At 46.8% G+C, this 27611-nt stretch overlaps 1 protein-coding gene across 10 annotated transcripts in view; it reads left to right on the forward strand.

Annotated features, from left to right (window-relative positions):
* The window catches only part of SDCCAG8 (SHH signaling and ciliogenesis regulator SDCCAG8), a 250331-nt gene that overhangs the window by 214708 nt on the left and 8012 nt on the right, over window positions 1-27611 (forward strand). For 4 of the 10 annotated variants that reach the window (XM_070385343.1, XM_070385351.1, XM_070385349.1 and 1 more), the window contains 2 exons: window positions 25188-25314; window positions 27437-27534. The exons of 1 other annotated variant lie outside the window; for it this stretch is intronic. In XM_070385343.1, the coding sequence (XP_070241444.1) occupies window positions 25188-25314; window positions 27437-27534 (225 nt within the window). The remainder of the gene's footprint in view (window positions 1-25187; window positions 25315-27436; window positions 27535-27611) is intronic. 5 more of the 10 variants (XM_070385344.1, XM_070385345.1, XM_070385346.1 and 2 more) reach the window with 5 other exon arrangements.

Below are 27611 nucleotides of genomic sequence, written 5' to 3' on the forward strand. Positions count from 1 at the left end.
CCCTACCATTCCCAGTATCGTGGCATGGTTCTTCACCTTCTTGGACCACCTGATGACTCAGCCAGCTAGCCAGGAATGTTCCTGTGGCTTTTCAACCCCAAGACCGTCCTGACTCAAACCAATTCCTATAATGGCTGTAATCCAATTACAGTATGAATATATAGGCAAATTTTTATTTTGGGAGGAAAAATAATCTACATTACAGAAAAGTTATCTACAGTCATGTCACTCATTAAACTCACCATTTTATGAGTTTTGCACATTTTTCAGCAATCTGTTGACACTTTTTCCCCATCTTTATGATTATTCTAGAGCTTATACTTTTGACTCCCTTTGTGTGGGAGGCACTGTTTGTCATCTGTGGTAGGGCCTATAACGAGACTACTGTGCCAAATGGGCACATGCCTACACAGGCGATGTGAATAGTGATCACTCCTGGAAAGACTTGTAACTGACGTGAATTCTCAGTGTCCCCATGACAGCCAGCAGTCTGTAGGGGGGCTGTTCTCTGGAGAGAAGTCTGGAAATAGTCCTCTCTTCAGAACCTCATGAAGAAAGTTAGGTTGCCATGGTCCGGTCTCCTTGACCCTAGATTGTTGACATGGTTGAATGAAATGATGTTTACAAGGGCAACAAAAGAGGGCATCAATAGCTAACGTGGCCCTGACTGACACTTGATCCTCAGAGTGATATTTATTTTTGAAAATTCCAACTTAAAACATGTGGTGGTATTGGTACTTTGAAATACTTTTCTGAATGTTGTACCCTTAGGCTCTTCAGTTATGCTAATTGTTTACAATTAAGAGAGCGCACATGCTTGTTCCCATCTTCTGGAGTGGGCTACTTGCTGTGTTGTGAACTTTAACCTTTGCATCTGCCTCTATTTATTTTCATAAGAGGTCGAACTTAGTGATTCTGTCTAGTATTCAAGCAAATGATTCATCATGCTTGGTGGATTCATCTAGCTAGAATTCAATTTGAAAGGCACAAAGAATTATGAATAGTTGTCTGAGACTATACTTAATATTTCATTGTGAAAGTAAGCTTGCTTCCACCTAGTATCTGGGATGCCAGGGAATTGCTAAAAAAAAAAAAAATCCAATTAATACACATTATTCAACATATTTACACACACTGAACTATTTCGAACCAGGCAGTGCTGGAATAAAGACAAAATAATACTGTGTATTTACATAACACCATAACACCTTTCACTAGGAAAATTGCAAGCCTTTGCTAACTTACTAAGCTGCACAACACCCGGTGAGGTGTGTAGGAAGTAAGGTAGAACAGTAAACAAGAAATGGATGAAGGGAGGAAGGCAAGTGCAGTTGCATAGAGCGATAAAGATTCCTATTGGCCACCCCTGGCGTTCACGGTCAGGTCACCCCCATGGGCAAGGAAACATAGATTGAAAGTACCTGTAAATATCAAGCGATAATGGATTTCAGTTTACTTCTTTAAGCTGTTGTTTTGGTTGTCTTTCCAATCTAGATTGAAGTCTGTATTTTACTTGAATGAGCTGGAATGATGAACTGAAAAGATTTAGAGTGAACATCTACAGTGGATGGTGACAGAACTCCCGGTGTGGTCACTCGATCCACTGTTTAACTTTTCCTGCTGCTGCTGCTGCTGCTAAGTCGCTGCAGTCGTGTCCAACTCTGTGCGACCCCATAGACGGCAGCCCACCAGGCTCCCCCGTCCCTGGGATTCTCCAGGCAAGAACACTGGAGTAGGTTGTCATTTCCTTCTCCAATGCAGGAAAGTGAAAAGTGAAAGTGAAGTCGCTCAGTCGTGTCCGACTCCTAGAGACCCCATGGACTGCAGCCTACCAGGCTCCTCCATTGATTTTCCAGGCAATAGTACTGGAGTGGGATGCCATTAACTTTTCCTAGATGCAACTAAATAAGATTTCCTTTGTTTTCCCTTAGCCAATGTGTGACAGTCCATTCTCTGGAAATGTCTAGAGGCAGTCAGACACATGCTAGTCAGTGGGAGAGGCATTGGTAAGCCGTGGTTTCTTCTGGGAGGGTCAGGGTTGATGGTGAGAACTCTGAGCCCAAGCCCCCTCAGTGGCCGCCGTGCCCAGCATCTCCTCTGCAGGCCTGGCCCAGGACAGTCAGCACAGAGAACATCCGGGACTCCTGTGGAGCACCTGCGTCAGGCCTGGAGCTTCAGGCAATGAAGTGCCCAGAGAACCACTGTGAACAAGAAGATCACAGACCATGGGAACAGTGCATTTTGCATTTAGATTTTAAAACAGCACATATTAACATCTCCGAATGAATTTTGAATTGCATAATCTATTGGATTTCCAAAAGGTTTAGTCCTGGAGCTTAGTACTCATCAGGTTATGCTTTACAGCAGATTTACTCACCTGATCCTTTGAGACAAAAAGAACTTTTTCTAAGTCTTTCTCACTTAAAATCTTTATTGTGGCTTAACCTTTCAGATTTTTGGATAATTTAGGTGTCACAGATACCCATGACAAGATAGCTTTCAGACACTATAATTTAAGTGTCTCTGAAATGTAATAAATAGAGCTTTGTCTGGGTTTTGGAAATAATGTTTTCTTCCCAAACAGCTGTTCATTTGTATCACCAATTTTCTCTGTCTCCAGAGAGGCAGTGTTTCTTTTTAGGTATATAATCTCATCATCCTTCTCATCATGTTAGCTGCATTCCATCAGTTGTTGTGGTATTGTTTTTAATATCCACGTGGACCATGGCAGGTGACCAACTGACCCCAGGGGCTTCCGGAAAGGAAGCTCTCCCTTAGTCCAGGTCAGACCACCACTTCATGTCTTAGCAGGGCTGGCTAATTTCACTGCTTGTCAGTTCGCCTGAGACTGTTTTGGAAAAGGCATTTAAACACCAAATGCAGTATGAACAAGTCTTTGCCCCTATCTTTAACTAGCAAAGCAAGGGATCCTTGGTTTTTCATTTTGGGGGGCCCAGTTATTAATAGCACCCAAAGTGGCAACTTATGAGGCTAAGATGAAGATGGTGCTGACTAAATTTGGGTTCTGGTCATGGTCGTTATCAAAATATATTAGACACTGGCCTCTCCCCTCAAGGTGGTCACAACTGATTTGGGCCTAGAAAAGACCTCTACACATAGGGTTAAAAAAAAGCAGTAAACATGGGAGAGAATATAATACATATCCTTGTGACATAGATAGGTAGGACAAGTGTTTAAATTATGTTTTACTTTGAAGAAACTCAGGGTCAAAAGAGGCTAAATGTCACCAAATTCCCATGACTGGTAGGCTAGGTAGGCATCATACAGTTTCCTACATAATGTCTTTGAGAGTCACTTTGAGCAAAGGGTAGTTAAGATTGTGTATCCTGAACCCAGATGGCTTAGCATCAAATACAGGCTCTACTACTTCTGTGCTGTGTGATCTGGGGCATGGTACTTAATGTGATGGCTTCCCTGGTGGCTCAGTGGTTAAGAATCTGCCTGCCAAGCAGGAGATGTGGGTTCGATCCCTGGGTTGGGAAGATCCCCTAGAGAAGGAAATGGAAACCCACTCCAGCATTCTTGCCTGGGAAATCCCGTGGACAGAGGAGCCTGGCAGGCAGCAGTCCGTGGGTTGCAAAGAGTCGGATATGACTGAGTGACTGAACGGCAGTAGCACTTAATGTGAGGCTATTAAATTATGTGAATTGGTTAAGAGAATTGAATGAGTTATTATGCAGAAATGTTCAGAACAGTGCCTGGAGTATAGGATGTTTTCAGCAAACACGAGGTATGTGAGTTGCTAAAGTGTTCAGCACAAGGAACAAGGTATAATGGGAAATCGAGCTTATGTTGTGCTTCAGGAGATGCAAGTTCTGTTGTTCCTGTTCAGAGTGGGTAAGTGGCTCAGGAAATCACACTCAGGTATGATAGGGGAAGTCCATCCTACTGATATCTTTAGCAAAGTTAGAATAAAATGATCCTTTTGTTCTCATGCTACAATCCAGGGCTACTGCAGCCTATGGAATTATATGAAATTAATGAAGGACATATTATTTAAAATATCTGCTTCTGGGGCCCCTGGTCTCACTCTTGTGGGAAAGTTAATACGCAGATCTCCATTCTTGGTAGACCCAAGTGCTGCCTCATAATAATGCATTCCAGAACACTCTTGAGAAGCCTTTGAGATTTATAACCTGTGGGGCACCTTGTACTTAGAGGGCTCTAAATTCCAAGTAACACATCTCCATTTACAACCCATGTGCTGGGACCCTCCCGGAAACTGTTTTCGACCATCAACTAAAAATGTGATCAAAGAATTTTTTTTTTTTTTTTTTAATCCTGTTCCACTTTGATCTGAGTTGAAGTCAGTCTTGAAATTAGGAGCCTGAAAGCTCTGGTAATAGAGGAGAGAACCAGTGGGGAAACTTGACTTACAGAAATCAGTTCATATCCAGTGAGATAAAGGGGACACAAGAAGGAAGAGAGCAGAGGGATCAAGGTGAGCCTACCTGAGGTGACAGCCCCTTTCTCACTCCATCAGAAACGAGGAGGGACTTCACGAGAGCAGCTCCATCGCTTTATTTGAAGAGGGCTGTCTGGTAAAGCACATATGTGAACCGTAAATCCAGATTTTAGTTGCATCAGCTCCCATTTCTTCATGTCAGTATCTGGTCAGAAACCTCAGAATATTCCAGTACCCCTAGCACGTAATTTTGATTTGGAAGGCTTCTGTTGATAGTTCATTTTTATTGAAAGACTATTATCTTGATAAAAAGTTTTCTGACAATTTCAGTGATATTAAATTAGTTTCCAAATATATAATGACAGCTTTGTTGGCGTGTGTTTGTGTGTGTGATGCATTCAAATGCGTATGTCATGTCCTGCCATCTTATAAAAGAACACTGCTTTAATGTTTCACGGTGCTGTAGGGAGCACCCAGCCTTCAGGCTCTGTGTGAGTGGGCACTGCTTATGACACTTGAACCATGGACCGTATAGAATTTGTTAGCATCCAGGGAAATTTGGTAAGGACAAGGAGTTTTGTACTAGCAAATTTCCTTGTCACATGTGCAGTAGCTTTAGGTAAGTCCCACCCAAGGACAACATGATTACAGACAAAAGGGCCACTGGGTTTTAAACAGGGAAATCTGGTTTTTAGTCCTGCCTTCAGTGTTTTACAGCTATTGTTAGTATAATGGGTTTAGAAGACAGACCTGGGATTGTGTTCCAGCTCTGCCACTTACCAGGCAAGATATTGGCAGCATCTCTTAGCCTCACTTTCTTGTCTGTAAAATGAGAATTATAGGAGTACCAGTAATATCTTCCTCAAAGGGTTGCTGTTATGATTGAAAATGGCTAGAAAAGCACTTACCACAGTAACTGCATACAGAAAGGGCTCAACACATAATTACTAGTAGCTCACGCTATTGCTTGAGTTATTTTTTTTTTTCCTAATTTTATTTTATTTTTTAAACTTTACATAATTGTATTAGTTTTGCCAAATATCAAAATGAATCCGCCACAGGTATACATGCTTGAGTTATTTTATTTTCAAGTTTCAGCTATCTCATTCACTGACAGAAGAAAAACTTCTTACATGCCAGGGCTGTTTTCAGAGTTGGATGAACTAATGTACGTGAAAGCAGTTTCTATATGCTCTGAAACCATAACAATAATGATTGTATTTTCATTTCTTGAGAATCTACAAAGTACCAGACACTATACAGGCTATCTCTAATTCTCACCACAATCCTGTGAGGTAGGTAGTATCACTTTATATTAGACATGAAACAGGCTTAGAAGGATTCACCTTGGATCGTGTTCAGATTTCAACATGTATTTTTTAAAAATTTAAACCCGTCTTTCTACAGAGTCATATCTCAGTGATAATAACTGAATTGTAATGATAGTTTATTGTCCCTGTTGATAGTAGAATTAGGCTCAGTATCTTCTCTGAGCTGTTGTGTCATCGTTAATTAGTACAGCATGTCGTTTAGTCGCAAAGTCATGTCCGATTCTTTGTGACCCCGTGGACTGCAGCATGCTGAGCTTCATAGACTGCATGTATTTTATTAAAACAAATGATTTTGATGAAATGTACTTAATATGCACTCACAAACCTACATGTGTATCCACTAAGCCCTAGGCCTTAGTGACATGTACCTATGAAGGAACACAGCAGCAGTTATATTTCTATATATATTTCTATAACATGGCAGTTATAGAAATGCACGTGCTGTCCTCAAGGTGAATAATTTAAAGAGCATACTTTTTGAATCGATAAATTCTGATATTTTTATTACAATGTTCCATTTTTTTTAGTAATGTTGCATGTCTTTGCATTTCAGTTACATGAAGCTATATTCAGGTTGTAAATTCCAAGTAAATGGAATTTACTGTTTGGTCCCCTTGCCTGAGTACTAATTGCCTGAATAACTAACTGGCGTTTTGCTCACCAGCTAAGAGTGATCTGCTTCGACTGGCATATGTGACCCTGGGCATATCCATGAGGTAATGCTTGGGTGTATAACTGTAGTTGTACACGTGGGCCCTATTGGTCTGTAAGTGAGACAGACATGGTCTTTTGAGTTTGGCAATTCCTAGCTGAATAGCTTTGCTGAAGTTTTGGGATCTTTTGCTTCTTTTTGTGTAATTCTAAGTGTTAGTCTCCTTATCTAGCCAAACTGCAATAATAATACCTACCCCTGAGAGCTTCTTGGCAGGCAAAGGGCTATTCCATGCTCAGCAATCAAAAGATATAGTTCCCCCCACTCTTCCTTGACTTAAAAAAAAAAAGTTGTACTTTTGCAACAATGGAATCTCTGCTTTGCTTTTTCCCGCCTTATCTTTCCACAGACTTGGAAAACAATGTATGGTCAACTGACAAATGGGTCAGAGAGATTTACAAGAAAACCAAACACTTAGCTTTTCTCCTGTAACTGAGATGGCGCCGTTAGCAGTGTGGTCCCAAATGCAGAGTGCCCTCTGCCCAGTGTGGTGGGAATGTCCCAGCCACCCCATGCGGCCAAGGCTACAGTAAGGGCCCCTCACCCTCACTTTTCAGGGGTTTGCTCCTGAAGTCAGCACTCTGGCCTTGATCACTCAACATGTGTCTACAAGGTTTCACTTTTAGTTGAAAAGAAACCCATAAATTTCACCTGTGTCTTTGTGATTCCCAGCTTGATAGAATCTTTTAGAATGTTTTTCTAACGTCCCCTCCCCCCCGCCCAACTGCTCTAAGTTGTAAATGGCCAGATTTCAGTCATCAGGAGAGTAGAAAATGTATTATTTTTTTGCAGCCTGTCTTACTGGGGGCCAGATTCCAAGGAGGCAGCCCGTGTGCTCACAGGCCAGGAGAGCCAGGATTTCAACAGTGTCAACAATCTTTGCTCATCATACCAAAAAAGCAGCGTGTGTCGGTGCCGACTCATTAGCATACAGCCGCGCGTGCTTGCTAACAAAGCAGGCTCTGGGTATCTGCTAGTTTCTCAGCTTGTCTGTCTTCCTTGACCGAAAAGAAAAGGAGAAATTGCTTCAGGCAAGGGTGCTGTCCCTCTCTTTCGACAAGAAAGCTTCACAAGGACTCCAGGAGGGAGAGCTTTGTAGTGGTTTTTTCCAATAATCACTCTTTTGGAAAAAGTGGATCATCCATCCTTTGTTTTTCTAATCTTGATTTAAATCATTGACAAGCAAAGAGATCGCCATGTTGTCTAGTAAAAACGGATTCAGCCCTGAATAACTGCAGTCATCCCCATGATAGTTTTATTTAGTTAGAGTCCGTAAAAGGAAATAAGGACATAGGCAGAGGTACACACACATGCCCTCCTCTTGGTCTGTCTCTCTATCCTTCTTTTGTTGGGGGGATGGAGGGAAGAAGAAACGCACAAGCAGATGTGCTGTTAGATCTACAGGCTTCTGCCAACCATATGGCATCTTAAAGAAAGATGGTTGGAGCGTCTGGATTAGCAAAGAGTCGGGATGGGAAGCCATGTGTCGTGTTGGTACAGGCAGTTGTTTGAGCTCTCTCTAAATGGCTTCAGGAGATTGTGTAATGGAACAAATGGTCCTGCGAGCCCAGGAACAGCCTTGCCGCTGCTGGAGAGGCAATTGGCCCTCGGGCGCGTACTGCTTCCCTATCTCCAATCCTCCCCCACCCCCCACCCCAGTATTGTGTATTCTTCTTTTAATGTTCTCTAAACTCTGAGAATTGACTCAGAACTTTTCAACGTCTAATTACACTCGTGAGTTCTCCCCGCCTCTGTGTCCTGCCTGAACTTTCCTCTCGCTGTCTGATCTGGTGATTAACGATGCTCGATGCTCGGGGGCTGCTCAGCTCAGTGTCCTCCGCCGGCGCCGCCGCCCTCCGCAGGAGTCCGGGCGCCGCACACCAGCCTCCAGTGCTGCCCGACAAAGGCCTCTCTGGGAAGGTTGCCCAGCTACTGGGGGGAATGTTTTCGACCACCAGAATTTCCAGAAACCCCCAAAGATGGAAAATGTTTCATTTCCCGGTCAGGCAGCTGTAGGTGTTGAGCACACCAGAGATGCGTCCTTCATTATTTTGGCTCTCCTGTGAGATAGGAAAAAAAAATTATATTAATTCCATAGCATTGAAGACTCTGGAATTTGAGGTCACACATGCCATTTACCCCGCAATTTGAGACCTTGGAATTCTATTCTCCAGTACAAAGAGTAAGAGAGTGTAAGAACTGAGACACTGAGAATGGCAGCAGGTTGGCAGTATTTCAGCCGTGGACAAGTCCTCTGACCATTCTTGTTCTGAGAGGCTGAGGCAGAAGGAGCCATGAGACCTCCCAGTGAGAGCAGAGCTTTCGAGTTGGTTCTCTTCCCCAAGCTCTTTGGACATTTCAGCTACGTTTTAGGGCAAACAGATCTTATTTTATTCTCATTCCAGGGCCATTGCACATACGGTGCAGTATCTTTAGCTGCTAGAAAAGTTAGGCCCGCCTCCTCCAAGGGGGCTCTGAACCCTGAGGCTCTAGGTGTATCATAAATCGTAGTTAATGGAAGATGAAATGAACAGTCGATCCAGTCAAAGAACTGGTCAGTTTGTCTGACCAAATCATCAGACCGGTTTGAATGAAGTAGCTGGGTCAGTGGAGGTTGCTGGTCTGGCCAGTGCTGCACCCTAGGGATGGGAGGGCACTGAACAGCAGCGCCTTCCTTAGGCTTTGAGCCCCCGCTTCCCTTCTCAGAGGCAGTGAGCCCAACTGCACAGGTCCCAGAAAATGGGGTCAAGTGAGAAGTGTTAACATCCAGGTTAAGTGGTATACTGTCGGAAATGGGAGGTTACCTTGCTTCTACAACTTCTATCACAGGAACACTGAGCAAGGAAAACACATTCTAATTTAACACATTCAAAATTTTGCTTTGTGATGATCAGTCTTCCCCCCACTCCAAAGGAAATGAAGCCTAGGGCTTGTGTGACTGGGCTGCAGAAGAAAAGGATGCAGCGATCTGACATCTGAATGTTTTCAAACTGTCATTGTGTTTACGTACTTGTGGCTGAGGCATTTGATTTTTAATGTCTCGAGGTCATCAGAGAATAATTTGAAGATTGTCACCAACTTTTTCCTAAGTAGTTATTTTCTACAGGGATAATAATGTTACCCAGAAATTTCAGATGAAGTGGTATTTCATTTTTTGTGTGAATTTTTTTCATTTATACTAAAAAATTATTCCTATCTCATATACATAGATTAAAAACATTATTTTTTTTCATAACTCATTTCATACTGAACACAGTATTAGGCTATTCTTCCTCTGTCTTCTGAATTTAGGATCAAGGGCATGGGGGTTGTCTGTGGAAAGCATAATTTTGATTACCAATTGGAAGAAGCTGCCACTTCAGTTCTTTTACCATCCAAGTGTACCCTGGTCCCAAATTTGTCAGCATTAGAATTTCTTGAAACAATGCAATTAAACTGCAACATATTTCCTAACATTCTTAATTAAGACAGTAACTGGAAAATGTAGATTAGCAGAAGTTACTGTTTTTATCAACATATTTTCTTTCTTTCCCTGCACCATCACATCCCCCTCCCCCCACTCTTTTTTGCCTTTAAATGTCTGATGTCAGTTTCGTCCACATGTACATTATGCACATGGCACCAAAGAAACAAAGTGAAAAACTCTCTTTTAATTCCGAGCTGCACGCCCAGCGCCACATGCACTGTCTGTTACATGTCGCTTCTTATGAGGTTCATGCTGGGAGTTTCTTTTTAAAGGCAAAGTGTTTCTGAAGGAAAGAGTTCAGGTTGGGCAGATTGTGTTAGAAAAATCTCACTGTCTCTGAGTGGAATTAATATACTGATTATTCTGTGCAGGCTCAAACTGGCAGCATGTGCAAAGTTCAAGAGTGTCTGGGAATTGAAATATGGAGGAGAATTCGGGAGAGTGAGCAGAGACAAAGAATTGGAAGTAGGGTTTTAGAAGTGAAACTAATGGTAACTTTGTAAGAAGGGAGAGGGAGTTCAGGCATGAACAACCCTGTCATCAAGCAGGACTGGAGATATTTTTATGGAATCATAAAATCATTAAAAAAGTCCTGTTTTCTATGGCACATTTTAGGGTTGATCATAAAAGTCAGTTTAGTTATTGGATGAGAACAGGGGAAAATTAAAGACATATCATACCCAGCACCTTTTAAATTTCCATTTCTTTAAGATATTTGCCAGTTTCAATTAAGTCACGTGAGAAGCTTAATCAGTAACATAGATATTAAAATGGGTTGTAATATTTCTTCAGCATCTCTATTAGCAAGTTTTTTTTTTCTGTTCAATTAAAATTTTTTTCTGTTTAAAATCATGAGTCCCTCATGATCAGCAAACTGATTAATTTTTGTTATTGTTTACAAATAAGGAATTGAATGTAAGAAAAGCAAACAATCACTCAGCACTTTCCCATCACAAGGAAACTTTTTCCACATTGCTTCTCAAGGGAAATAAATTGGGACGTGAGCTTGGAGTTAATGAAGCTTTCATCCGTTTCCCTCCTTCAACTGCCATCTCAGCTTAATCCTCTCCTTCTGCCAAAGTCCAGAGGCCTTGCGAGCCCCCGCGGAGCCTCCGGAGCCAGATGCCGGCCAGCGGGCCTCCCCCGCCCCGCCCCGCCCCGCCCCGCCCCGCCCGCGGCCGGCCCGCCCGAGCATGCGGCCACCCATCCCCGGACCGGGCCGAGCCGAGGGGAGGGCGGGCCGCTGGGCTGCGTGGGGCCCACCGCGGCGGCGGCGGCGGGAGCCGGTGCTGGAGGCCGCCCTGCCCTCCGCGGGCGCCCGAGCGCAGGTGTGGGGCGCCAGAGGCGCTCTTGGAGCCCGGCCGACCCTTCAAACCGCAGAGACATCATTGCCCGGCGCTGGGTGGGACCCGGGCTGGCGGCTCCCAGAAGCGTCGTGGCCCCGGAAGGCTTTGCCTGGTGGGCTCTTGGAACGGGCGAGGCACCGGAAAAGACTCGTCCTGGGCGTGCACAGCTGCTCTTAAAGCCATCTACGGAATCTCACTAAAACTCTCTAAGATGAAGCCTTTTATTGGTGGCATCTAGGATGGGAGGGGGGCGAGGGGGACCTACCTTCTCTTTGGCGGTTGCTCTTTTCCTAAAGGAGGAAATTATCTCTGGGGTTCACGACTTAGGATACATAGTCCTCCCATCACTCTGGGGGTTAGGGGTTGGAAAGATGTCAGTATCCTGACCACTGAGGGGTGGGATACAGCCTGAGCAGAGCAGCAGGGTAAGGCTGCGGGACCACCCTACCTCCATCCCCCAGCATGTCTGTCTCTGTGTCCTGAAGCCCTTCATCCCCTCTGGTCATTGGCTGTCAGGGCAGTGATGTCTACTGCCCTTAACCTTGCTTCTCCCACCACAACCACTAAGGAACTGCCATCTACAGATTAAATGCTGGATGGATGATTTAGCATGTCTGGGTTTTTTTCTTAAAATCTGTGCACTGTGGGCTGTAGAGATTCCTAGTGGGACTCAAGTACAACTCTGTGCCCACTGAGAGGGGCCTGCGGTGTGCTGCCTCTTATCACCCAGAGTACCCCCCGCCCCCAACAAGGCCTCTCCTTTTCTTTTTCTTCTGCCCATCTTATTCAGAGCCTCCACCCTCTCTAAGACCATCCTGTGGTGATACCCTCAACCCTCTGAGTTGAATCCTATCTCCCTTGCCATTTCAAAGACTGCATGTTTTGTTCACACAGATGACTTCTGCTTGGAGCACCTAAAAGTTGATTGATGACAAAGACATGGTGCTAGACATTTTTATTCCAAAGCAATCTCAGTGTCTGTTCTCTCTGCCATCTTCCTCAAGGCCACATGAGCTACATGGGGCATTTTGTTTACTTGTGCTACTTTAAAAAAAAAAGAGTATGGAGTGTTAGAAACCTGGACTGGTTCTCTTTCCACTTCTTAAAATTCAGAATTTTGCAACCCAAACATGAAACAATTGATGTAGTTGGTTCCTTCTCCCCCACGATGGCGCATAAATGGGCAGGATCTGACTTCTCTGCTGTTTGAGCCCACTAGCAACCACATGAACCCTCCGGCAAGCCTAATCACTCTGATCTGCCATGGACCTTCTAGCTGGAAGAGTTATGCCATCATATTATCCCAACACTCTTCACTGTGTGAAGGATCTCCTTTTACTAAATGATTTATTACTCTTAGCAGAATTCCTTTGGCCGCAGATTTTATTTCTGAGTCACTCTGTTCAGCTCAATTGGTCGCCTTCAGTTACCGTGGCAACCAGCAGATGGGGTTCTTTGACAAGGGTCAGCGGGGAGGCTGCCTCAATGTAGATGGAAGAGACGCTAAATAAAAAAGCTCTCAGCGTTGACAGTTCTGTAGTGGATGGCCAGGAGTAGTTATCGAATTACTTGCATTAAAACCTAATTAAACGTGTGCCACTAAGTGCGCCGTGGTGACTGAATCCGGTTACTTAGCCGCCGTGGGCTCACTCTCATTTTATCATACCTCTGTGACCAGTCTGACTACCTCAAGGGTGGGGCTGTCCAGCAGGAAGGGACCAGAAGGATCCTCACTGCAGTGTGGAAGCTAACATTCCAGGATCACTTGGCACCAGGAGGATCCCCTTAGAACAGAATGTTCCTGAAAATGCCACACTGTGCAACTTTTCATAAGTATGGAATGATTTCTAAATAACTAGTTTTTGAAAAGAGAGTGCTCAGGCTTGAATTTAGGCTAGGTGTGGCAGGACAGGTGGTGTGGGCTTTTCTGCTGTTACTTTTAAGTGGCCTGCCTGGATTCTACTCTGCAAAGGTTGTGATTTTCAACAGTTTTCAATCCTCTGTCCTGTTTTTCTTTGCACAGTGGCGTGGTGCTTACCATGACCCTGCTCTTGCTTTATAAAGAACTGATTAAGGGTATCTGAGACTTAAGGCAAACGGTGTTCTGGGTTCGTCAGAGTCTGAGATTCTTGCCATGTCAGCTCCTATGCCCGCTGTTTCTCTGATGTGGATTCCTTATGAGGCTCAGTCCCCCAAGGGAATTACAAGCTTAGCCTGGTCAGATAGCACATGCACTTTAAGACTGCAGGGTAGCCACCCAGCAGATGTTCCTAACTGACCTGAGGGGAAACTGTGCCTCCTTTGCAGAGGCAACTGTGTTCTAAGCAGTTGGTTCAGCAGAGAGCCGGCAACGCTGTCAGGGGCTCCAGGGCAATGCCAGGGCCCTTTGAGTGCTCTTCTCAGGCTTGCCCAGGGTCCTGTGGCACCGGAGCAGCCTCAAAGGAGGTTTCCAGGCTGGTTTTGGAGACTTCGGCCTCTGGTTCCTGCCCCCTTCATGCCAGTGCCAGGCTGTGGACAAGGTCAGTGTGGGTCCCAGACCAAGGAGTTAGGAACAGAGATTGAGAGGGTTTAGAAACTGTTATCTCAATTAGGTAGTGCACCAGCGTTTTATTTGTCTTTCACAAAACTATCAGTCTGCAATCAAGGGGAAGTGAAAAAACAACTGCAAACCCAAAGTTCTCAGCTCTCTTCACTGAGCTAGTTAGAAAAGCACTAAGCTAGAGAACGCCTTCTTTTTCGCAGCCCTGGTGTTAAAAAATGGCTGTGTCAGCCGTTTCTCAGTATATTGTCCAGTGTATCACCTTCCTAAGGTCCTCGCCTAAAATCCTTATTTTTCGGTATGGAACAGAAGCCAGGCCTTTCAAAAAAAAGGGTTTTGAAATGCTGCCGAGCACTAGATCTGGAGTCAAGAGATACGGGTTTCAGTCCCAGATTGACTCTAGACAGTCTGTGTGACCTTGGATAAGTCACTTGCACTCTCTGGGCCTCAGATTCACCATAATGGGCAGGACTGAATGGCCTCTAAGGTGCCTCTCATGTCTAACATGACCTGACCCTTCTGAAGAGACGAGCAGGGGTCTTTTCCTCACTGCTCTCCTAAGCCACCACCTGCTTTACTCCACAGGCACCCAAGGCTCATTGGAAATTAGAGAGAATGAAAAATTAAAGGGAATCCCGTTGTTGTTCAGTTGCTAAGTCATGCCTGACTCTTTCGAGGCTCCGTGGACAGTATTCTGCTAGGTTCCTCTGTCCATGGGGTTCTCCAACCCATGGAGTGCATTGCCATTTCCTATTCTAGGGGACTTCTCAACCTAGGGATCCAACTCGTGTCTCCTGCACTGGCAGGCAGGTTCTTTACCACAGAGCCACCAACGAAACCAGTAAGTGGGGGGCCTTATAGGAATGTAAACTGTCTTTATCAGAAATGTAAACTCTCTGCAGAATTGCATGACCATTAGAATGAATTTCTCCACTGAAATCATTATTGAAAAGGGTAGATTTGAGCAAAGGATATTTAAACAGCAAACCAGCCATAGAAACTGCCTTAATTTTCTAAGTGAGGATAACTGGCTAGAATGCGTTCCAGCTTCCTGAGCACACGGCTTATTCTCACTGATTCTGTATGGCCACAGTAATGAAAGAGAATTTCATAAAATGGGGCAGCAATTTTTAAGCCCTGGAACAAAGTGCACCACTTTAAATTAATATGGTTTATTCACCAAATTAATTACCTAGGGCAGTAATTAGGGTAATTGGGTTTTCAAAACTCTGACTTGGGCAACCTAGGTGTACTGTCCCAACTACGTAGCCGGCAGTATTTGAAGACAGGAACACTATAAAATTCTGTAAAGCCGCAGGGTCGTAGGATTTTGGAGTTCAAAGAGAACTTGGTCATCTCCTAGCCCAGGGGCTGGCAAACTTTTTTTCTAGAGGGTCAAGTAATAAATATTTTAGGCTCTGTGGCCATATGGTCTCTGTCGCAACTCCCCAGCTCTGCTGTTACTGTGCAAAAGCAGCTGTAGACAATACACGAGTGGATGAGCGTGGCTGTGCTTCCATGAAAGTTTATTTAGGGGAACTGAAAGTTGAATTTCACTGGATGTTCATGTCACAAAATATTGTTTTTCTTTTAATTTTTTTCAGTCATTTAAAAATGTATATTAAAAATATTCTTAACGTACAGGTTGTACAAAAACAGACAGTGGACCAGGCTGGATTTGGCCTGTGGTGTGAAGTTTGCTGATCTATTTCTAGCTTATTCTGTCATTGCATATGTGAAGAAATTGAGATCCAAAGTGATCACACGATTTCCCTAAGTGTGTATGACTGACAGCAAAACTTAAGAGTAGACTAGGATAGTTTTCATTTATACATGGGCTGCTTTGATGATTAAAATTGGAGCCTCACAAAAAAAAATCATTCTCCAGAAGAAGTCATTTTGTATGTGATTGATACTGTGAATTATAGCATACCCGTGGTTCTTAAACTTGAGAATTGATCAGAATCACCCAGAAGGCTTATTGAAACATATATTGCTTGGCTGCATCCCCAGTGTTTGTGATTCAGGAGATCAGGAGGTATTTGCTCAGTTTAAAAGTGGAGAACATGAGGTTGAGAGAGGACAAGCCTCGTGCCCAAGTAAAATCAGTAGTTTGTGATGGGATTTTGAACCCATGCCTCCTGTTTCCAAGTCCAGTACTCATTCATCTCTTCTAGGATTCCTTTAAGCGACAGATTTCAGTAGCATACCTAAAATTATTTGATTTACATGTTATGTTCTTACGGCAACAAAGTTATTAAATATTAAAGTGTGCTCACACTGTAGATGAAATTACAGTTATTACATTTGGCATAAACATTTTCTACTGGTAAGTGGTTTGCTTCTGACACATGTATCCAGCACCTTGCTAAGTGCTGGAGTTGGAGAGCTGAATAAGATCCCGTTCCTGTCCCTGAAGATATTCATTGTTCAGTGGGAGAGGCAGACCAGCAGTGACTGTAGTAAGCGGGGATAAGCTGCATGGGATAGAACAAGCTGTGGAGGGATTTAGAAGGAAGGAGGCAAGGAAGACTCAGAGACAGGTGACGAGGGGTGGTCCCATCCATGTGAGGGGGGCACAGAGGGAAGAGCATGTCATCTGTGGCTCGTTAATCCTGACTCTGCCCCCTCCTGGTTGTCTGGTGGTGGTGGTTTAGTCACTAAGTCATGTCCAACTCTTGTGACCCCCATGGACTGTAGCCTTCTTCTGTTCTCCAGGCAAGAATAAGAATTCTCCAGGCAAGAATACTGGAGTGGGTTGCCATTTCCTTCTCCAGGGGATCTTCCCAACCCAGGAATCGAACTCAGGTCTCCTGCACTGCAGGCAGATTCTGTACCAACTGAGCTATGAGGGAAGCCCTCTGGTTGTCTGAATTTGGGCAAATGACTAACTTCACTGTGCCTCGCTTTTCTCATGCACAAAATACAGACAATAATAATGTGTACTGTGTAGGATTGTTATGAGAATTAATTTAGCTAATGAGTACAGTACTCCTTGAGTACAGTAAATATTAGAGCACTCTACTGGGGCTTCCCAGGTGGCTCAGTTGTAAAGAATCCTTCTGCCAATGCAGGAGACATGAGTTCAGTTCCTGGGTTGGGAATATCTCCTGGAGAAGGAAATGGCAACCCATTCCAGTGTTCCTGCCTGAAAAATCCCACTTACAGAGAAGTCTGGCGGGCTACAGTCCATGGGGTCACAAAGAGCCAGACAAGACAATGACTAGTCACATTTTACAGTCACAGGACGTGCACCTTTGAAATTCATATGTTAGTTGAAAAATTGCTCTTCCTTTCCATGAGGAAGCCCCTCTCCCAGGGAAACTATGGGTCTGAGCATTTTGAAAACACTTATCTCTGGTCTGAAAACATTTCAGGACAAAAGACATTTTACCATGACCACCACCGAAAACAAACAAAAAACCACCCACTGTAGTTTGGAGGGAGCTCCCAGGTTAAATGTTGAGTGAAACTCAAACCTCTGATCAAAAAACATGCATGCATGAAGTTCCTGGCCACCTCTGGGTAAGTAGGGAGCTGGGCTGGAGAAAACACGTAGGGAGTGGCCCCACAGCACTGGCACCACGCTCACAAGTGTTCATTTGATTATTATGCCTCATAACTCATTTAGACACTGCATATATTTTGTATGTATCACATACAACATACAAAAATTTAAATATATGTATTCACTTGCTTTCACAGTATTCATAGCAAATGAGTGTCTGAAGCATAGGACCAGAGCTGGCAGCTTGCACTGCTTCTGTTTTGCATACGATATTTTTCCCAGCCCACTCAGCTCCATAAAGTTGTTTTGTATTTCACCACTTGCTCCATCTTATCTTAAAGTCGTGCATATTCTTTTTTTTAATGTTGGTTCTGATCATGCCTGCGGGGTGTGGCAGAGAGCATCACTGTTGGATCAATAGAAGCGAGTTTAGGCCTAGCTCACATCCCAGTCTCCTTTCATTGTATCTGCATCCTGGGCCTTCTTGTTCCCATCGAAACTATTGCCCCTGCAATATGCAGGCTAAGTCTCTTAGTCGTGTCTGACTTTTTGTGACCCTATAGACGGTAGCCTACTAGGCTCCTCTGTCCATGGGATTCTCCAGGCAAGAATACTGGAGTGGGTTGCCATGCCCTCCTCCAGGGATCTTCCCTACCCAGGGATCAAATCTTCGTCTCTTATGTCCCCTGCATTGGCAGGCAGGTTCTTTACCACTAGCGCCACCTGGGAAGCCCAACTGTGGCCCCTCCCCACCGCCCCTCCCCCACCTCCTGCCAGTAATTCCCGGGGAGCCTTTGCACAGGCAGGCGCACGCTGAGCACTCTACTCCAGCATTGGCACAACTACTCTTCTCCTGCAAGAGGCCCCAGTCTGCCCAGTGGTGACAGGTCCTTAAGGAAATGGACCCTGTACCTGAGATCAGGATGGTGACCCTGGCCTGGGTGCAGAGTAGCTTGGAAGTGTCCTTCCTTGTGGTCACCCTGCCCTGTGAGGCAAGGGAGGCTCCAGGACTTCGAGAGAAAGGAGAGCTTGACCTGGCTGGAGCTCCGCTGGGCACTGGGACAGTACTGTGCAGACAGTGGGCACATCCTGGGGGTCTCTGGGAGAGGAGGGGATTCCTGCCTGTTCTGGAGATGAGGTATAGGCAATGGGAATTGTTGTTTAGCTGATCAGTCGTGTGCTACTCTGTGTGGCCCTATGGACTGTAGCCTGCCAGGTTTCTCTGTCCATGGAATTTCCCAGGCAAGCATATTGGAGTGGGTTGCCATTTCCTTCTTCGGGGGATCTTCCCTACCCGGGGGTCAAACCCATGTCTCCTGAATTGCAGGTGGATTCCTTACCACTCAGGCACCTGGAAAGGCCAAGAGAAAGGAGCATCCAACCTAGGCATCGAGCTTGGAAAGCTGAAGGTTCCGCTCTCTTTCCTCCTGTGTGAAACCTCTGCGTGGTTGGCAAGCTGTTGGCTTCTCCTTGCAGGAGGGGCTTCTGGCTGAAAGGCTCCTCAGGTCCCTGAGGGCAGCCCCCCTCTCTCCTTTAATTACTCCATGCCTGGTAGAGGGAATAGCTCAAAACAAGGGGCCTAAACAGAACATGAAATTGCAAACTCTCAGAAGGACAATTATGCTGAGACCTGAACACTGAAAACAAGTCATTTCCAGCCCTTTAAGATCAAAGTCCTCTGAGGACTTTGAGGAGTCATAGTCCAGGCAGAGGGGGCCCCCAGCTCTTGGGTGGAAGGAGCAGAAGGGTGCCTGGGGGCTGCTGACCTCAGAGGCTGGAGAGAGGGTGAGACTACCCAGAGGGTAGGCCAGGAGGCCTGTGTCCACCTGAGGGGGGCCCTGCACCCCTTCAGGTGACCCCGCCACAACCAGCTCCCCCACCCTTCAGAGCATCTCCCATTGAGCTGCCTCTTCTCTCGGCTCTTTACCTGGGGTGGAATAAGGAGGCCACCAAGCCGGTCTCTCAGGCTCAGGCTCACCTTGCCTGCTTCCTCTGCCTCCAGGAGGAGGGCTGCTTGCTTCCCCGGGTGCCTTCCTGCCTCCAAAAGCGCAGCTCCCTTTGTGTTGAAGACGTCTTTTCTCTCCTACAGCACATCCTGCCCACTGGCTCAGGTCTCTCCGTCCCCAGCTCGCACTCTTGCTACCTTATGCTCAGCCTAGCCCCTGTCTAGGATAATCACCACTCTCCCGTGCTTGTAACCGGCTTCTGCCACAGCCTCCTTCTCAAGGGAGGGGACACTTACCAGCTGCCCTGTCCCCGCTGTGAGCCTCACCCATCTCCCAGCCTTCATCCTCACTCCCGGCACCCGTCAGTGTCCTCTGGCTCCCTGCCCTCAGCCTTGACAGGCGGCTGTTCCCCAAGACCTGGGCCTGGCCGTGTTTCCTCTCTCTGCAGCAGAGGTTCTTGGCCAGTAAGTGGTAGGGGCCCAACCTGCTGTAACTGTTGACATCATGAGAACTGTATCCCGAGGGCTGGTTGGTTTGCTGAGTCAACTCACTGAATTAACCAACCACTAATGGTGGTTAAGAACACCTGTACTTGGCCAGACTTTGCCTCCACCCCCTACCGCTTATTCCCTGCATGACTTTGTGCAGGTTAAGTGAACCTGTCATTTTCAGTTTCCTCGTCTGTAAAATGGGATGATGATCCTTTAACAAACTTGAACACCAGGCTTTCCCAGCACGTTCATGGCCTCATCTCTGAGTGGGTTTGATTGGCACAGCTAAAGATCCATCCAGGCCCTTCCTCAGACCCCAAGCTGAATCGCTGCTGGGTGGGTGAGTGGGTGTCTGACGGGACCTCACCCTGGCCCTGCACCTCCTCCCATTCTCTTTTGGTAAATGGCAATGCCATTGTCTGAAGCACAGCATCAGTATTTGTTAGTTTAGGTCAGAGCGTTACTGGGTCCAGCATTCCCTCCCTCGAGCAGCCTGTGGTCAAGCCACACTGCCCACCCTTGTCTTTGCAGCACCACCTGCCATGTGGAAGGCCCTGCCCTGGCACCTGCCAGACCAACACTGTTCATTGCACATCCCAACTTGCCAGCTGAGTGACCTTGGACTGGTCCTATTTCCTGTCCTATATCCAGGACTATATCCTGATATAGTCCTCTATCCTATTTCCTATCCAAGTGACCTTGGACTGCTGCTACTGCTGCTAAGTCGCTTCAGTCGTGTCCAACTCTGTGCGACCCCATGGACTGCAGCCCATCAGGTTTCTCCGTCCATGGGACTCTCCAGGCAAGAACACTGGAGTGGGTTGCCATTTCCTTCTCCAATGCATGAAAGTGGAAAGTGAAAGTGAAGTTGCTCAGTCGTGTCTGACTCTTAGCGACCCCATGGACTGCAGCCCACCAGGCTCCTCCATCCATGGGATTTTCCGGGCAACAGTACTGGAGTGGGGTGCCATTGCCTTCTCCCGACCTTGGACTAGTCCTATATAATTCAGTTTCCTCATCCTTCATGAAGTTGTCACGAGCACTAAGAAGTTAATAAATAATAAGCACTTAGCAGGCAGTAAGCACTCAGTGGACGACGGTGATGACGGTGATCTTTCTCCTCAGTAGGCACAAGCCTTCCTGGCTCTCCCCTTGCCTCTGTTGACCCTGTGCTTTTATGCCTTGGTGATCCTCTCAGTGCAGCACCTGTTTTGTCTCCAAAATTAGTAGGGGAACTCCTAAGGCAAGGAATATTTTGTAACTCTCGATGTGTCATGAGAACTGTTTACCAAGGGTTGCTTGGTTTGCTGAATTTAACTCACTGAATCAACCAACCTTTAATGGTGGTTACGAACACCTGCACTAGGCCTAGCCTTGCCTCCGTGGCCTGCCGTTTATTCACTGTGTGACTTCATGCAAGTCAATTGAACCTGTCCATTTCAGTTTTCTCATCTGTAAAACAGGATAATAATCCTGGCCATAGCTCTTAGGACTGTAGTGAGTTTTAATGGAGGGGTGAGCTCAGAGGCTCAGCAAACGTTAGCTATTGTTTGTGGTGGTGGCTGCAGCTGGGATTGGATGAAGACGTGAACTTAGAAGGACAACAAAAATGAGAGCAGTCCACCACGGAAAATAAAAGACAGTGTATGTGCCAGTAGGACACCCCCAAAAAGCTAACTGACAGTAATAAAGCATTCGTGAATAGTGTGGGCTGGGTTGTACAGCGTTTGGGGAAAGCGGTTACAAAAAAGAACTATTTAACTTTTTAAAAAAAATCTGTTTTCCCAATATTCAAAATAGGCCTTGAGAGGGCTACAATTGAAATACTAATATATTTCCTTAACAAAGTCCTTTTTATGTAAAATCTGGATTGTGGCTTTATTTTTTTTTTTAACAAATGTGAGTTTGGGTTTTGTTGTTGTTTTTACTTTTTCTGAGCTTGTTTTATTGACTTTATTGCTGTAGTAAAGTGGCATGATGTTGGCTGACTCTAAAAAAAGAGGAAGCGTATTTTTTAAAGGGCCTCCTTAGAGGAGTTTGGGTTGAGTCACAGTGAGTCCATCCTTGGCTCTTCGGCTGTGAAGCTAGTGAGGCTTCAGCTTCTGAAGGGAAGGCAGGACTTTCCTTCAGGTCTCACTCCTTTTATCAGTTGTGCTTCCACAGGAAGGAAGGGCTTCCCTGGTGGCTCAGTCAGTCAAGAGTCTGCCTGCAATGCAGGAGACCCACGTTCAATCCCTGGGCTGGGAAGATCCCCTGGAGAAGGAAATAGCAACCCACTCCTGTATTCTTGACTGGAGAATTCCACAGACAGAGGAGCCTGGTGGGCTACAGTCGTTGGGGTCACAAAGAGTCAGACATGACTGAACGACTAACACTGTCACTTTCCTGCGGGAAAACCCTGATGAAAGGCTCGCACCTGGGACTTGATTGATCTGGTCTGGGTGGGCCTGGGCTCCTGCGTGACTGCTGCAGGGATCCAAGGCCCACAGTTTGCAGAACACGGCCAGCTGAGCCTCATCTACGTTCTTCTGGGGCTCCTTTGGAGGAGGGTCTAGGCAGGAACCAATCCCATTTCTGGTGGTGAGTGGTGTGGCCAGCCCATGGCTGGCTGTTTATGCTGTGCAAACAGGCTTTGGCTCAGCCCAGAGCCCTGGATCAGGTAGCCACTCTTTTCAGGACCCCATAACTACACACCAAACCCATCTATTAGCCTGAATATTATCTCATTGATCAATTCACAGAGCAAGAACCTCATGAAGGGTGACCACTCCTGGAACCTTCTTGACTTTAAGCCTTGATGGTATCACCTATTTATCACATGTTTCTGTTTCATTTGTTCTAAGCAAACATGAAGCCAGTGGGCTGCTCTCAGTAACTCTTAGTCTGTGGCTCTCTCTATACCCAAGACTTGATTGGAAGGGAAAGCCATCTCCACATGGTGGTTTACAGTGCTTCCCTGCAAGTGAGGAGGTTTTTTGCTTGTCTGATTGTTAGATAGTTTGCTTCTCAAGGGCAAGGCTGTTCTCAACATCTCTGTATCTTCACTGGTGCCCACTCCAGTGCTGGAGAGCAGAGTCACTACTCAGATCAGCTGCTGGATGAGCCTGGGCATAGTGCCCCCCTTTCCCAGGCTCCCCACCCACTGAAGCCAGCTGGCCTGGCTTCTCTGCTTCCTGAATGTTCTTGCTTCTTCCAGCCTCTCCATGCTGAGGATGCTATAGAGGAAAACTTCGGTTTGGTCCGATGCCAATGGGGTAGTTTTGAGATTTTGTTCTCAGGAAAAATTGCTCCACGTAAGAGCATGGTCGGTGGCAGTAGGGGCAGACTGGGCTTCCCAAAGCTGCAGTGCCAGGGGAACTTATTTTTCTCTCCTCCCATATTAGAGGGACCGTAATGGGGGCAAGGGAGGTGGGCATTGTACTTCATGTAGTACAGATGCAAGAAAGTGCTCATACATGGATGGACAGGACCAGACTGTAGCCCAGGCTCTGGGCGAGGGAGACCCTGAATCTTGTCCTAAAGTAAAAGTGAAAGTGTTCGTCGCTCAGTCGTGTCTGACTCTTTGTGACCCCACAGACTGTAGCCTGCCAGGCTCCTCTGTCCATGGGATTCTCCAGGCAAGAATACTGGAGTGGGTTGTCATTCCCTTCTCCAAAGGATCTTCATGACCCAGGGATCAAACCTGGGTCTCCTCCATTGCAGGCAGATTCTTTACCATCTGAGCCATCAGGGGAACCTGGTCTTCAGTTCAGTTCAGTTCAGTCACTCAGTCATGTCTGACTCTTTGCGACCCCATGAACTGCAGCACGCCAGGCCTCCCTGTCCATCACCAACTCCCAGAGTTCACCCAAACTCACGTCCATCGAGTCGATGATGCCATCCAGCCATCTCATCCTCTGTCGTCCCCTTCTCTTCCTGCCCCCAATCCCTCCCAGCATCAGAGTCTTTTCCAATGAGTCAACTGTTCGCATGAGGTGGCCAAAGTACTGGAGTTTCAGCTTTAGCATCATTCCTTGGCAGCTACAAACACAGGAAGGAGGATCTAAGCCTTGTCCTTGGTCCTTGCTCTCTCCAGAAGCAGCCGTGGGCAGGGGGTGGGGCATAGGCTTGTGGGCACGGCCAGAGCTGGCTCCTACCAGGAGAGCACGTGCAGTGCCTGCTAGATGCCTGCCCCAGTATCTTCAGTTCGGACCTCTCGTCCTTGCAATGTGGAATTCGGAGGAGGGGTGGTAGAAAGCCAGGTGTGACTGAAAACCCGGAGCACGGAGTGGTTCTTAGGAGGGTGCAGGGGTGTGGACTGGGTTGCAGTAAGTGTGCCTGGTGGGGCAGCTTGAACAACCACTCAGAGCTTGAGAAGGGGGCGGGTCAGGCAGTAGGTGCCACCTGGGCAGTGGGGAGGGGTGCAGGAGGCAGAGGACTCTGAGGCCAGTGTGAATCAAGTACTAGACCGCTGTTAGGTTTCCCAGGGTGCAGTTTTAGGTTCACCTGTCTCCAGATGCTGGATCACTTTTAGCAAACAAGTCTACCCATTGCTCCCCGAGTCCTAAATGTCTGTCCTCGCAGACATTCAGTTGTGCTCAAAGCCCCTCCCCCCAAAACGCAGCCGTCAGAGAGCTTGAACTGAGGGTGGGTTGAGCCCAGTGTCTCCAGAACAGTCTTCGAATTTCTTGACTCACGGTGGGATATGTAGCCTGGAGTTTTCTTGTGAAAACAGAACTTAATTTCACTGCTGGTGCTTTTGGTCTACGAGGACCATGAGGAAGGGCATATGATCTACCCAACTTCTTCACAGACCAGTTCTCGGTAGTTGTTCAAGGCTAAATTTAATCCAAGGCCTACATTTCCATGGGTGAGTGTGCTACTGGTTGTAGGAAGCTGTCTTTGGACAAATGTGGATAATAGTTTGAGTGAATTAGCAAGTCTGGAGGGGAGAGTCCATCAGCAGAATGACAAATATAGGATCTTTAAAGACATCTGGTCAGCGATGCCGGAGCTCGTGATTGACTGAGTGATTAATAATGGAAAACCCTTAGTTCAGTGTTTCCGCCTTCCCTCACCCACGTCCCCAGCCGCGGCCGGCCGTCTGCTCCAGCCTGCCAGAGACGTTTCCCGCCGAACAGTGGAGGCACTCAGGCCCCCTCATCTTTGAGCTCTGTGAGTTTAAGGTTTGAGTTTTTCTTGAGTTTTATCTGTGTGCTCCCTAAATAACAACTCACCGAAAAGACTCTCAGTTCCCTTTCACATTTGATAAAATTCCATTGCCCTGAAGGAGTGTGTCCAGGTGCCTCCGACCTCCAGCTTCTAGCTCACTTCAGGAGCTTCCCTCCCACACCCAGAGCAGGGGAATACAGGGAGCGAGAGGACGTCTTTGTCCCCCGGTTCTCAGAAACCGTCTCTAATTCTGCTGTGGCTTCGTCTCCAGGCTGAAGCAGCTGGACAAGCACAGCCACGCCACGGCCCAGCAGCTGGTGCAGCTCCTCAACAAGCAGAACCAGCTTCTGCTGGAGAGACAGAGCCTATCGGAAGAGGTGGGACATCTGAGATCCCAGGTACCGTGCGTGGCACCTCACCCGCTGGAGAACACACTGCGGTGCACATGGTCTTTTCCTTATCCTTTTTAAAAAATTTATTTATTTTTAATGGGAGGATAATTGTTTTACAATATTGCTTTGGTTTCTGCCATAAATCGGCATGAATTAACCATAAGTATACATATGTATACTGGGGTTCCCTGCTGGCTCAGATGGTTAAAAAAAAATCTATCTGCAATGCAAGAGACCTGGGTTCAATCCCTGGGTTGGGAAGCTCCCCTGGAGAAGAGAATGGCTACCCACTCCAGTATTCTTGCCTGGAGAACTCCATGGACAGAGGAGCCTGGCAGGCTACAGTCCGTGGGGTCGCAAAAGAGCTGGACACGATTGACCGACTAACACTAACTACATGTATGTCCCTTCCCTCTTGAACCTCCTCCCACCTCCCACCCTTTCCCACACCTCTAGTTGTTACAGAACCTTGGTTTGAGTTCCCCAAGTCAGCCAGCTAATTTCCACTGGCTGTCTCTTTTACATATGGTAGTGTATATGCTTCCATGCTACTCTCTCCATTCGTCCCTCCTGTGACAGAGCTGTGTCTTACTAGGCTGAAATTCCCAGGGTCACATGGGTTAGCGAATAAGCTGGGAGGGAGACCCTGAAGACTGTTCTGGGCACAGTGAAGGGATGTGTGGGCCCTGGACCTGTCCTTTTTCGGGAGCTAAAGTTTGCACAGGAGAGCAGACCCACAGTGAAGCACCGAGCCACACAGGGCAGCACCGTGAGGGCACCCCCGCTGAGGGGTGCAGGAGGTGGGAGAGTGGGCCGGGCTGCAGTGGTCAGGAGCCTTTCTGGAGGAGGTTGGCTTTGAACTGCCACTGGAGGATGTGTGTAGTTTGAATTGGTGGAGGAAAGGCATGCTCCCAATTAGGGGAGTCCTTGTGAACAGAATTTAGGAGTCTTGTTTTAAAACAGCTGATTGGTAATTGAGCTAATGTCTGGAGTGCTTGCAGAGGGTGTGGGAGTGGTACATAGATAACACACATTAACTCCCTGTATCCTTGAACACGCTTGCAAGATTGATTATTGTCTCTGTCTTAAAGATAGGGAAACCGAGACTCAAACAAGAGCATACAGCCAGCAAGTAGGGACACTGAAAACGGAGCTGAAGTCTGACTCCGTGATCCAGACTTTCCCTGTTCAGGTTAGGTCTGTGGCCAGCGGCAGGGACAGTGGAGTTGGAGGATGGAATGAAACTGTCTTCTCCCACATTGCTTCTCTTCCTGTCTAAGAGGCTGGGCTTTTTACCCCATTGAGTAGTCAGTTAGGATGAGGAGGTGGTCCACAGGCTGGCTGAGGCCTCAGCCTCTAATCAGGAGTGCGCCGGGGTGCCCCACGAGTGCCTGGGGGACACCATGAAGCAAGTGCTCGGAATGATTAATGGGAAAAATGCATCTGGAAGTGAAAATGATGAGAAGTCGTCTCATTCTATTTCCAAAATGACCATGAGCCCAAATACACTTTCTGGGTATTACGTTACCCTTACCATACCCCCCTGGGCAGGGTATTGAGGAGCCTCTGTCCTCTGAATGATTTTTCCCACTCAGCCCACCAGAGCCCTCTGCAAAGTCCTCAGTGGTTCCACTGAGTGAGTGAGCACCTCTAGGAACCAGTGGCTGAGCTCAGGCCCTGGGCTGGAGACACACCTGCACTGCCTGCTCCCAAGAGGCTGTTCTACACGCCTTACAGTCACACGGTCATCCAGGGACATGGTCCCAGGGCCTCTCCCCACACACACCAGACAGCATCTCTGGGAGCAGGGCCCAGGAATCTGCATCTTAACAAGCTGTTTGGATAATTCTGGAAGACACTAGGGATTGAGAGCCTCTGAAACTGTTGGGAGGCAGAAAGAACAGAGAATGAGTCCAGAGTGCATCCATGTCACTAGGGCCTGAACAAGTTGAAGTCTCTTCTAAGCCTCAATGTCCACATCTGCATAGCGGGCAGCATACCAGCCTAACTCAAAGGGACACTGGAAAGCAAACGGGGGCAGCTGTGAGGTGCGTGGCAGGCTCTCTGGCGTATTGCAGGTGAAGAAATGTCAGGGTTTTTCTTTTCCTCTCTCTTTCTCAAACTGGAGAAGGTCCCGGGAGAAGCACAGGTCGGGCAGAGATCCTGTGGGGCAGCAGCCGTGGAACGATGTGCACTCCTGTTACCCATCTCCTCCGACGTGCCCAGGTACCTCATCCTGCACTTGTGTGGCCCAACCACGACCAGAACTCAGCTTTCTGGGCAGGTCCTCAAGGTGGGGTCGG

Source organism: Bos mutus, chromosome 16, assembly GCF_027580195.1.
Source record: "Bos mutus isolate GX-2022 chromosome 16, NWIPB_WYAK_1.1, whole genome shotgun sequence".
NCBI classification, from domain to species: domain Eukaryota; kingdom Metazoa; phylum Chordata; class Mammalia; order Artiodactyla; family Bovidae; genus Bos; species Bos mutus.